Genomic DNA, 12,338 nt, shown 5'->3' with positions numbered 1-12,338 from the left:
TTAATAATTAATTTTAAAAAGATTGGCTTTAAATAAGGCCCCAAACTGAGACAGATTAAATTAGATTTAGAGAAAAGCTACTTAATACACTCAAAAATAAATAAATAAATCACTTTGCACAGTTTGTTAAACAACAGTAGGCGATTTTCTTTCACTAAGAGAATATTAAGACAGCAGTAGCGGACAATTCAAAATGCTGAAAGCATTTATATTATATCTGTTACTTGTTTCATTAGTTGCAATGTCTGCTCCTGCCCTGAACATCTTCCATCTGTTTGTGCTGATGACAACCTGGAACAAAGTAAAACAATCTCTTGGTGCTGCAAGATGCTTCTACGAACTGGCTTGGCTTGATTCATGCCTCACTTACCAACAGCTTGTCTACTGGAGATGCTTCCCTTCTCTAAAATGGAAAGTGAGCTGTAATGATTATTAAGGACTAACAGATGAATTCTCATGACTTTGTCTTTAATGCATTTGCAGTAGTAACTGCTTCCAACTTTTCCTTCCCACAGGCATCATAAAATATTCCTCACTTGCAACTCTCCTCTCCTCCCTGATATAGACTCTATACCAATTTATATAACTTATCTGACAGGTAGTAGCACCAAGGTAATCATTGCTTCCTTCCTCAGCTAAAAAAAACTAGCATGTCACATTGCAGCTCTCCCCAAAACTCCTCATGGGAGAAAAGAGCCGTAATGAAAAGTATCTATACTCAAAACATTATAATGCATCTACACTAGGAATAGTTATTAATATAAGTACATTAATGAGCATTTGACTGTCATTTTCAATTGTCGTTGTTTTATAAAACAGTCTGGGATATACTGATAATATGCACCTACTGATATAGAGATCAGCATTTTAAAGTTACAGCAGGTACAAAAGGTTAAAGCTGTATTTTTTTTTTTAATGAAAACTGTTGCATGTTTAATGTATTATGAGCTTTCTCATAACTTTCTCATGTCACATATGCAGCAGCTTTAATCAGCCTATATATTGGTATTAGATTCTAACCAGCGGGCACATGCTATTTCACTACATCAGACTGCAACCATTTTCTCTATTCCCTTCTCACTCTTAATGAAGTTATTTGACTGTTGTTCTTTTTTGTATCTCTTTTTTTCCAAAACAGAGCACTGCAAAAGCTTTGTTCTGAAAGAACCAGGACAGTGGCAGTTTTGTTTTATTAACCTTTCAGATGGGCCGCACATTTTCATTCAAAAGGTATTCATGGCCCATCGCTAGCCCCTATCCTCCAATAATTAAAAGACAAAACACCTTTGCTCAGATCCCAGGAATTCAGGAATATATCCCAGAACACTGGCATAAGATTCCTCTCAAACAAAGCAAAGATCATAACTGGCTGCCTCTTACTACACAGAACTGGGGCACAAACAAAAGAAGCAATACAAGTGATCCTGGCATTACATTCCACTGCTTTTTGCCACTGATCTTGGTGCCACTTCCCAGTCAAACAAATGCATGTACAGCCACCATTGTTTCTTGCAATGCTTTAAAAGCTATTGGCGCACACAACAAGCAAACACAATCCCACCTAGCAGTACACACTGCTTAGCAAAAAATATACACGTGTATTTTGAAAATAGGGTTTTATTGGAAGTTTATAAAAAAAAAGTCTGAAATCATCATTAAGAAAGGCACGTCAGACTTCAGTTCCTTGTCTTTTTTGCTTTAGGTTCTTGCGACAGCTCCAGCACTTCACTTTCTTCAACTTCACAATGCTTTCTTTTCTTTTTCTTTGACTTTTTAAGGTCACTTTGGTAACCACTAGAGTCACTGGCAGGCAATACATGTTCCTGTTCTTCTTGCTTATGTTTCTTCTTTTTCTTCTTCTTTTTATCATCACATATTTCATTCAAAGCATCAGTAATTTGCTCTTCTGTTTCCGCCCCCACAGTGTTATCTGCCTCACCTGAAGGATCTTCTGTGACATTGAGGGAATCAAATGTTGTTTCTGCATTTAGAATAAGATAAGAATATTTTATTTCAAGGTCTCATTATATAAGTGAAGCAGTTTGTAGTTATTAGGTAGAAGTTATTAGGTACAAAGACTGCAGCTCCTGTCTGTCCAGCTGTCTGAAATAAAACTAACAATATGCCTGTATAAACTAGCAACAATGTATGTTTTAGTGTTTTGTTGTACGCATTGTAAAAATATACAAGTCGTGACATACCTAAGGATGTGCCTGAAGAGATATCGGGAAGGACTGGAATCACACCCCCCCGGGCTCTTTGTTTATTTAACAAAGGCCTCTAGGACAGAATGGAAGAAGCTTTGAAGGAAATCAACATATCAATAAGAGTACCAAGACATCTTGGAAACAGAAACAGCAGGATGGCGACTGACTATCACAAGATAACGCGGGAATCAACAAATGTCGGAATGTAATGCAAATCTCGAGTAAAATTGTAACCTGGAATACCCAATCAAAGGGGAAACAGGAGGGGAAAACATATGGGAGAAAAGGTATAAAAACTGTAACATCGTGTCCATAGGTGCGCTTCTGCCATCAGGGCGCCCGCCATTGCAATCGCGAATAAAAACTGCTTTTATCAGAGATACCGTCCTGACCAAAAATTATTGAGGATATTTCCAACAATTTGGGGGCTCGTCCGGGATTCATTATCGCTTCTTGGGGTGTTCCCCACTGCACTGGACAGGATAAGTGCACTCCACTGATTTTAGCGGTCCTGTCTGGGTGGTGCGGTGACTTCTCAGGACAGCCGATAGGAAACCGAGATTGTTACATAAAGGACGGACTCTGTGAAAGCCAAGGGGCTAGGCAGGCACAGGTGTTAACCCTTGCAGACCCGGAAAATTCGTGCACGGATCAAAGTAAGGGAATTTAATTCTTATCTTGGGTTGAGACTCTTGAGTGTGTGTGGCTGAGACGCACTTCTAGTGCGAAGTGAGTGCGGAGTCCCAATCCGCGGTTCCGTTGTCCCGCGAGGGGCACGGCCGGAGACGGACAAAGCGGCTGCGGTGCTGAAAGCGAGAGTCTCGGGAGGGAGCTGTTGGTGTACGGTACCCTGCGCACTTGACGAAGTGCCAGCAGTACACCCCTATTTAATCCCAGAGACGGAGCGGGTGCTCCCGAGGGATTGGGCCCAAAAATCCGAGAATCGGAGTGTGGGAGCCTGTGAGCTGGGTAGTTCACAGTAGCACTCCGGAGGGATGGGTAATAGGAGCTCCGTATAACAGGGTAAAAGGGTCCCTAACACTGTGCCCAAAGATAGCCCCTTGGGAAAGATACTAGACCGGTCTTGTGCAGTCTGTGTGAGTGTGGTTGTGAGTGAGACGCAGCACAGCTGCGGGGCGAGTGAGGAGTCCCGACCCGCGGTTCCGTCCTCCTGCGAGGGAAACGGCCGGGGACGTAGCGAAACACCTCTATGTTCTATATGTTGCGATGTTTTTGTATTTGTTACAATGCTTTTGTCTTATTAATTGTTGTTAGTATTGTGGCAATTGTAACACACATATTGGTGAAGTGCATATGGAGTCGGGTGGGGGAAAAAGCCCACAAAAGGCAAACCACAATTAGTATCGAGACCCTGTTGCTTTTGTTGTAGAAAATACCGCGGTTTAAATGTGATAATGATCCAGATTAGAGAAACAGTAGGGTTGTGTTACCTCCGCTTTAACATGTTAACTTTACGAAATTTGTTTTTGAACCATTGTTCCCCCTCCTCGTGTGTGTACGAACATAAGGGAAAGAGATACCCAAGAAAGTCTCTTAGGATGTATATTGGCATGTTGGAGGGATATTGCTGGGGAACCGGGAGGGACTCTAAGCAAGAACACCCTCATCAAATAATGTAATCATTGGTGGTTAGTGTATGAGTTGGAGGACGAATTAAAATTATCCCAAAACCAGGAAAAAGGATAAGGAAAAGATGTTTAAATATTGTGTCAGATATGGCCTAGAGAACCTCTACAGGGAAAATCAATATTTGGCCAAAATACGGATCTGATGAAGGTTGGGTTTGTCAGATCTCGAATTTATATGTAAAGAACAAAACCTCTTTTCAAAGGAGGAATCAGAATATGCTGCCTGTTGGATACAAGAAATCAGCCTGTTATTAGTAAAAAGAAAAAGGCCTGGACCAGGAAGGAGAGGAATTAGAAAAAGGAACTAATCAATGGGACCCTCCTGAGAATCTCCCCCCCCCATATAACCCCAATGTAGCACAAAGGGAGATAGGCACTGCCCCAGTAAGAGGAAATGGTAAAGCACACAGGGACATTTCACAGAAAAGGGGGGGGAGGGGGGGGGAATGCTGGGCTCAGGAGAGAATTAAAGCAATGTAAAAGGGACATAAAAATTTCTCCTTTCCCAGACACTAGTTGTACCAGCACCTCGGTGTACCCCTTATGGAAGGTCCCACTGGGACAAGGACAAATATGCTATGTAAACTCCCCACTCACTAGTGGAGAAATTAGAAATTTTAAGAAGGAAATGAAATCTTTAATTGAAGATCCTATAAGAGTAGCAGAACAATTAGATCAATTTCTGGGGCTTTCAAAACTTTGGTCCCACCAGGAGCCCCTGGTAAATATAAAAGTGGGACCTGAGGGGGAAGAAGTTGTGGATTTAGTTGATACTGGGACAGCTCATTCATCACTGGCCCATAAGGTGTAAGGACTCAAATTAACAAATAAGGCCTTAAAGATAACAGGGGTAGAGAGAACCAGGATGACAGTACCACTTTTTGAGAATACTGTATTAAAACTAGGGGATAAAGATGAAATCGGGAATCAAGAAAAACATGAAATAAGGCCATAAAGATAAGGGTGGAACAGCCCAAGGAATTGAATGATATGGATTGCTAAGGGAAAGTTATATGGTATTAAGGGTGTTTGTGGAAACTGAAAAATTGTACTGTTTGATATGTGGGGTTTGAAGGGAATGGGACAAACTGCTTTGATGGTATAAGAAAGTGTAATTGCTATTGGTATACAAAAGTATAATTGAGGGTGTGTCAAAGTGTAACTGACGGTACAAATAGTGAAATCGTGTACAAAGGAAAAAGGGTTAAAGAGAAAGTGAATTTATCTGTGCTGGTATGAGAGCAACCCCTTGTATTGTTTCCCCCCTTGCAAGAACTCTTGGAGTGAGAGAGAGCCGGGTACGGAGACTGTTGCTGTAAGCAGAAGGGGGGAGGTGGGGAGGAGGGGGCAATGGAAGTGAGAATAGTCTTCATGTGCAGAGATGTAGGAAACCTGAAATCCCAGTGTTAGCACTGGATACCTCTGGAGAGAAGGAGGTGAAACTGAAATAGGATGTTAGTAGTTTTTGTAATGATGAGAGTTTGGAAAGTGAGAAAGTTCGGGACAAACACAGGCTGAAGAAGGCAAGGATTGGCAAGGTATAACAGGGATATCAGTACTAAAAAGAGGTGAACGATATGAAAACAAAACAAAACTGATTGACAAATAGATAGTAAAGGAATTGGTGATAATAACAATTGTTACTGTTGCGGTGCCGGAATAGGGCTGTAGGACCCAGAGATCCCCTCAGGGAGAGGTGGGGGGAGTGGGGACTTGAAGTGCCCAGGGAGGGCTCCGCCCCACTGAAAGGAAAGCAGTGTGCAAACTGCAACGGGAAATTGCATCTAGGGAAGCAGGATAAAGAGGTTTATTTTCTGGTGGATATGGGTGCTTCTTACTACTCATAGATGGTTTTGTAACAGTACAAGAAAAGGTTTACGTTTTTTGGATTAATTAAATATAAACTTTATAATATAAATAAATATATATATAAATATATATTTATATATATATATATAATATATATATATATATATATATAATATATATAAATAAATAAATATAAATTCTTGTACCTGCCAGGTTGCTCTGGCAAGAAATTTAATAAAACTGGAGCTAAGGGTCCAACAATATTGACTGATTAAAAACTGTAAGTCAGACTTTAGCACAAATGGGGAAAAACAGTGTTGTACCCCAGGAGTCGCAGCAATATCAAATATGATGCTCTTAGGGGTGTGGGCATCAGGGCCACACATGAAGCCCTGAATAGAAGTTAAAAGCAAGAGATTGCCCAGTCAGGGTAAAGCAGTGCCCTGTAACATAAGGATATGTAACTGTAGAAGGATAGAAGAAATAATAGATAACTTTTTGGAGTTTGGACTCCAATTTTGCAAAATTTTTGATAGCAAGTGCAATAGTTTGGTACAAGACTTGAGGGCAAGTAATAGAATTGTTGAATGCATACACTCAGTGGTGGCAAATCCATGCACTTTATTAACCCAGTTAAGGAATAAATAGGTGGTGTTTACCTTCTGGATTTGAAGGATGTTTCTTCTGCCTGCTTTGGCCAATACGGGGAGAAGAGACTCAGTTAACCAGGACAGTGTTACCCAGGGTTGTGAGAACAGCTTAATGATTTTTGAGAACTGGTCAACTCGTGAGACTGAGACCTGGGATCCTCCATCCCAGGGTGGAACTTTACTGCAGCACATGAATGCCACGGCAACAAAAGAGAACTGTATAATGGACTGTGAGTTTGCTGAGTTTCTTGGTTTACAGAAAAGCACAAATAACTCTAACAGCAAGTGACATATTTGGGAGATTACAGCTGGACTTTGAACCTTAAGGACTGCCAGGAAAGAAGCCATCTGCCAAACCCCTGAGCCGCAAACTGCCAAGGAACTCCATACGTTCCCAGGAATGACAGGATGATGCTGACTTTGGATACACAGCTATGGACTGATCGTAAAGCTCCAAACAACTTGATAAAGTGAGTAAGGGTTGGCCAGAGTGCCTGAGGGCGGTGGCTGCACTGGTGCTCAATATTCTAGAAGCCTGTAAATCTACATTGGGCCAAAAGATATCAGTTTTAATATCTCAGACAGTGTTTATTGTATTGGAGGCAAAAGGGGGACATTGGATCTCAGCCCAAAGATTCCCAAAAATACCAGGCCATCCTGATAGAGCAGGATGATGTAGAAATGATTGTAACTAATATTGTCAACCCAGTATCTTTCCTTAGCGGAACTCCTGGAGAATCAGTATCTCCTGACTGCTTTGAAACAACTGAAGCTGCACATCGCAGCTGGTCAGTTGGACCTGAAGAACAAGCCCTTAGAAGATGCAAAAGATGCCTGCTTTACCAGCAGCTACAAGGAGACTGTAAGGCAGGTTATGCAATAACTGCTACTGACCAGGACCCAGGGACTATTCTTCCAGTTCACCCATTTCAAGCCGGGGACTGGATCCTGATCCAGACGGAGAAGGAGACAAAGCTGCAGCCTGACTGGGAAGGACCACTCCAAGTACTTCTAATGACTGAAACATCTATGAGGACAGACGAGAAAGGATGGACTCACTACACACTGGTAACGGCATCCACTAGCCCTGAGGTGTGGGAACTGTTGCCACAGAAAAACCTTTAAAAGATAAGAATTAGAAGGAAATCATGAGAAGTTTTTTTATATGCATATTTTTTTTAAATTATTATTTTAACTAACCTTTAACTTTTCCTCAAATAGGTGAATAAATTATATACGTAAGTGGGAGAATATTATAACCTATATAGAACTAATGCTCAGAAAAAGTTTTCCATGTTGTAACAAAAAGTTTTTACTGCTGTAACAGAGTGTATCCCATTCATTATCCTGATATATATTCGTTATCCTGTTCTGGAAAATGTAAAATTTGACAATAATGCAGGGGAGGGACCAACTGGTAGTTTTTGATATGAATAAGGGACTCTCTTGTAGTGTATGGAATGATGTATGGTGGGCAACTACCTATTGAGGCTGGACATATACACCTGGAATATTTGATACTTCATGAGCATGTAAGGGAGTTGTCCAGCCAGACTGCAAACCGTTGCAGTGTAACCCAGTAAAAATAACAATTAACAAGACTGATAACATTATTAATACCACTTTTGGTCTTGGGGTATATATGCATGGAAAGGATTCAACACATTATTATTCAAGACATTATCTCCCCCAAAGTCATTTAAGCCATTTTCTTCATAATCAAAGTCTTGACTTTGCTCTCCATTTGTGGCATAGGTCACTGCATTGGAAACCGTCTCAGGCTGCTTGGGCTTCATACTGTAAGGAAACATACGAGGTAAGTCGAAGCAGAAACATCTAAAGACACAAAGTGAAACGTTAACATTTGCTAAAACACAATATTTACAAGTAGATAAAGATAAGCGTTTTTTATAAACTCTAGATACAGGAAAATATAAACCCAGCTTAATCTATACTTTTAATCTATACATTAAGAAAAAACAACTCTGAACATGCTTTTTAAAAGATATCACCATTAAGACCTTTTAGCATATTGCTGTGAAAGTCTACAGAGGCACAAGGATGAATGTCATGTGTTTTCTCATGTCATCTATGAACTCAAGCTTATTCTTATGTTTCAGTAAGCATCTAAGTAATCTGCATTTAACTATTTATGATTGTGTAACTGCTGCACAATAGGTTCGTGCAGAAATACCAGCAAAAACACTGTGTTCAGAGACTGGAATGTTTTTAATTGAAAAGCCTGGATACATTCATAAACAAATTCACTCTAGATATCTGATATGTTACTTTGAACATGCACTATTTGCCCATTTAAATTTAAATTTTAAATTTACATTTAAAATGTAAAGAAAAACATTTTCTCCTATGGCACAGTACCTGGTCTTAGTCAGTTTTCCTCGAATGAAGAACACTCCTGCTGCATCAGAATCTAAGTGCACCACCTGAAATTTCAGTTCATCTCCACTTTTAAACCCCAGCTCTTTCCATTCTGCAGCTGACATGTGTTCAGGTTTCGGGATAGAAGCATTGAAGCACCCGTGTATCAGACAGCCAATATGACTGGGGGCCACTTTGTTAATTACACCCTAAAAAAAGAGAAGAAACGTCATATGGAGTTCAATTAAAGACTACCTCTTTAAATGCAGATGGAATGTATATTTAGTTTCTTATATTGACACTCTCAGACAAAACTTTGCATGCAAAGGTTACAAAGTCAGTTCATCTAGCAAATAAGCAAACCATTCCATACTAAAATAGAAATGACTTCTAAATACTTTTGATAAAGGTCTACCACAAATAGAATCGAACTTGCACCTGCAAAAAAAGGACAAAGTCAAAGCACAGAATGCATCAAATTGTTACTTTTCCTCACAGCACTGCCACCAACTGTGTTTTACAGCCACATTAAGCCCCACGGTACTTTTCTACCCAAGCTTTTATGTTGGCACCAAACCATTTTGCAGCTAAAGACACAGATGACACACAAAAAAAGCTTCAAACACTCCATTCCATGGGTTTCTGACACATGTGCACTTCACCTCATCCACTTTTGCACTTCTGGAAGATGAATGAAAGACACAGAGCAGGTGCTTCTATCTCCTTTCTACTAAGGGAACATATTCACTTCTTAAAATGTATAGAGAGGCACAAGCTATGCTGCAAAAGCGTGGCACAACAATGCACATGGGAAAACTGAACTTAGAGTTGGCACACATGTACCATCAAAAAGGTTCCTCCAGTCATGTATTTTCTTTTACTGAAACACAGGTGTAAACTTGATGCACTGCCTTTGTATAGTGAATGTGGAGGTTTGCTGGCCCTGCCAGGCAGGGGGTTTGGAACTTCACAATCCTTGAGGTCCCTTCCAACCCAGGTCATTTTGTGATTCTGTGTACTTCATGAAAAGAAACTCATCAGTGCATCCTGACATGACCATACAAATACATTCACTTAAGAATCATTTACTCACTAGAAAGCTTTGCTATTTAGCAAATTTTGAGGCAGATGCATGAAAGTGTAGAAAAATAATATAAATGTTGTGAAGAATTACTAATGTGAACTAAAATACGATTCCACTCAAGCCCTAAGAGGTTTTTGGCAGCGATAAGCCAAGCTTTGTTAAGTTACTGCCGACGCATCTACATACCACCATCTTCTTCCCTTTCGTCGGACAGAAGATGACGAAGTCTGCCTCCACGTTCAGGTGGATGAAGCCCTGATCGTCGCGGATATCCCCGAGCTCTCCCACCACCTTGACGTTGTCGTAGGCCAGCGGCACGCCCTGCAGGCTGGGGAGAAGCACAGTTAGCTGCGGGATTACCCCCACCACGGCGCACCGAGGGCAGCCGGACCCGAGGCCCTCACCTCTCCGAGTAGCGCAGCAGCTCAGCATCCAGCTGAGCGCGGATACCCGTGCGCTTGCGGCCCAGGAAGCGCGGCGGCAGAGCGATGTGCCTGCGGTGCGTAGCCACCACCAGACACGAGTAGCGCCGACACACCAGAGCGCAGGCAGCGGCGAAGGACGGCAGCTCGACAACGGGCAGCGGGCGAACGGCGGCCTCCTGTAGCTCCCCCGGCACGGCCATGCTGCGGGGCCACGCCGCGGCGCGGCACAATTGCGTCACTCACCGCCGGGGAAAGTGACGGAGTTCCGGGTGTGATGCGCTGGTATATGGGGTCGCTGATCCACGAGGTCGGCGGCTTTCATATTGTGTACAGTGGGAGAGGTGGCTCCTTGGTTAAAACAAGTTTCGTCCTTAAAAGTTGCTCTGGTTTTATAAATGCACAGGGTTGCACAGTATTGCAATAAGGTTTTAACCTCATTTAACTGTTATCTGCAAAAGGAAACGCGTTCTTTCTTTGATTTAGATCCAGTTTGTAAGTTATGCTCTCAGCTTTCTGGAGAAATACCTTTATGTTTTCCTATATTCAGGTCGTGTTTAATCCTTGCAATGTGTTTTCAATCTCAGTAAAAGACCTTATATGATAATGGCATACACTTTTATTCCTAAATTAAATACACATTTTTTAACTCGTATTTATGAGAGGATTAACTTTGCAATGAGAAATACAACCCTGTAAGCTCTATACTCAATTCTATCCAAGATAATAAAAAGCTAGCTCGGCTCAAGAAGTGAAAACTCAGAATAAGATGCAAAGACAACATGAATAAAGTCCTTTGGAACTTCCAGAATTCCTTTCACTTTAAAGTAATCTGGCACATTAAATCCTAACAGTCATTAAGTCTACAGTTGGCTAGTTCAGAATAGCCTCCTTTAAACTCTTGTAGTGTAGGTATCTACTCCCAGCACCAACTGTTTTTGAGTCCACACCTGTCAAGTCACGCTGCTTGCAACATAACCTATCTAGACCAAAAGCAGGGCCATTTTGCTGTCCTTTAGGGACTACGGAGTTATCACAGGACTTGGGTTTTCATTACTTGGTTCTGAAAGATGTCCCGACCAAATGGAGGAATCTTAGTAGTACTTCCATCTTCTCCAGTCACAGTTCAGTTCTAAAAACTACTGGGACAATAATGTGTTTTTATTCTTTTTTTCTTTTTCTTCTTTTTCTTCCATTGTTGTCTGTCTTCTTTTCACTCCTTGATATTAGGTTTCAGTTTAAAAACAGTATCTTAGCTAACCCTTTTTGCTGCAGTGAGCCTGTGTCCAAAAAGGCAGCAAAAATAGATGTCTTAAACAGTGCAGTGCTGGTATATTTGCCAAGTCTCACAGTGGCTGCAAAAACTCTGCTGAACCTGTTTTCTCTAGCAGTGAGGTTGCCAGTAACAATCAGGACCAAAACCAAAAGCTGTGTTTTCAATCACTGCTGTTCTTTTCCTTTTTTTTTAATCTGTGTTAGTCTAGTTTTCTTTCTCTGGAAACATGGCCAGCCTCCAGCAAGAACATTAATTATCAACCACATATCTAGCACCTCTCAGCTGGCCTTTTCTTTTATTCCAAAATAGTATTGTTATCTTCAGTCCAGCATCATGATTAGAATCATGTGTTGATTTGGAGGCTCATATAACTGCCCATTCATGTTCTTTTGTGGCAACTGCAGCTTATTCATTCAGCAGACAGCCTTCATCCAGCACTGAAATCCTGGAAGTCTCAGTTGTGATTGAATATACTGCATCTTGTGCAGAATGGAAGAATACCTGTGGCACTGTGCTGGAGAAGAACATATATTTCCTCTTAGGCCGCGCACTCAAAGGACCCTTTATGTTCTTAAACCAAATCCATCCCAGGTTCCTCTTCAAACAACTTGTGCTCTATAAAAAAGAGAAATGAAGGAATGATTTACAGTTATAAGGCTATAAAAATGTAGTAGAAAACTCATGCTCATAATTTATTTTCAAATATTTTAGCTGGTTTTGCATTTTTCATGAGGTATCAAAAATGCACACTATTTTTTTGTGTGTTACTTGATATACAATGGGCTGAAGAGTGCGTATTCAAACTCTCAGTTTTATTTGAAATTGTATGGAAACAGATTTGCTTCAGAATCTTTGATCATTG

At 41.0% G+C, this 12,338-nt stretch overlaps 1 protein-coding gene across 2 annotated transcripts; it reads right to left on the bottom strand.

The window, feature by feature from the left end:
• Nucleotides 1-1,601: 1,601 nt before the first annotated feature.
• POLR1F (RNA polymerase I subunit F) lies at nt 1,602-10,431 on the bottom strand. 2 transcript variants are annotated; one of them, XM_085538512.1, is made up of 6 exons: nt 10,183-10,431; nt 9,965-10,106; nt 8,695-8,903; nt 7,980-8,112; nt 7,287-7,290; nt 1,602-1,939 (listed from the first exon to the last, which is right to left on the bottom strand). In XM_085538512.1, exons 1-6 carry the CDS (start codon nt 10,401-10,403, stop codon nt 1,677-1,679), a joined length of 972 nt encoding a protein of 323 aa, XP_085394638.1. In that variant the 5' UTR covers nt 10,404-10,431; the 3' UTR covers nt 1,602-1,676. The 2 variants fall into 2 exon arrangements, with proteins under 2 accessions (XP_085394638.1, XP_085394639.1); XM_085538513.1 differs by lacking the exon at nt 7,287-7,290 and having other exon boundaries at nt 1,602-1,962; nt 7,999-8,112.
• Between the last annotated feature and the right edge of the window lie 1,907 nt (nt 10,432-12,338).

Source organism: Coturnix japonica, chromosome 2 (genome assembly GCF_054131305.1).
Source record: "Coturnix japonica strain WE chromosome 2, WE-NBRP24, whole genome shotgun sequence".
In the NCBI taxonomy this organism is placed as follows: domain Eukaryota; kingdom Metazoa; phylum Chordata; class Aves; order Galliformes; family Phasianidae; genus Coturnix; species Coturnix japonica.
This window is presented reverse-complemented; position numbering and strand designations above follow the sequence as displayed.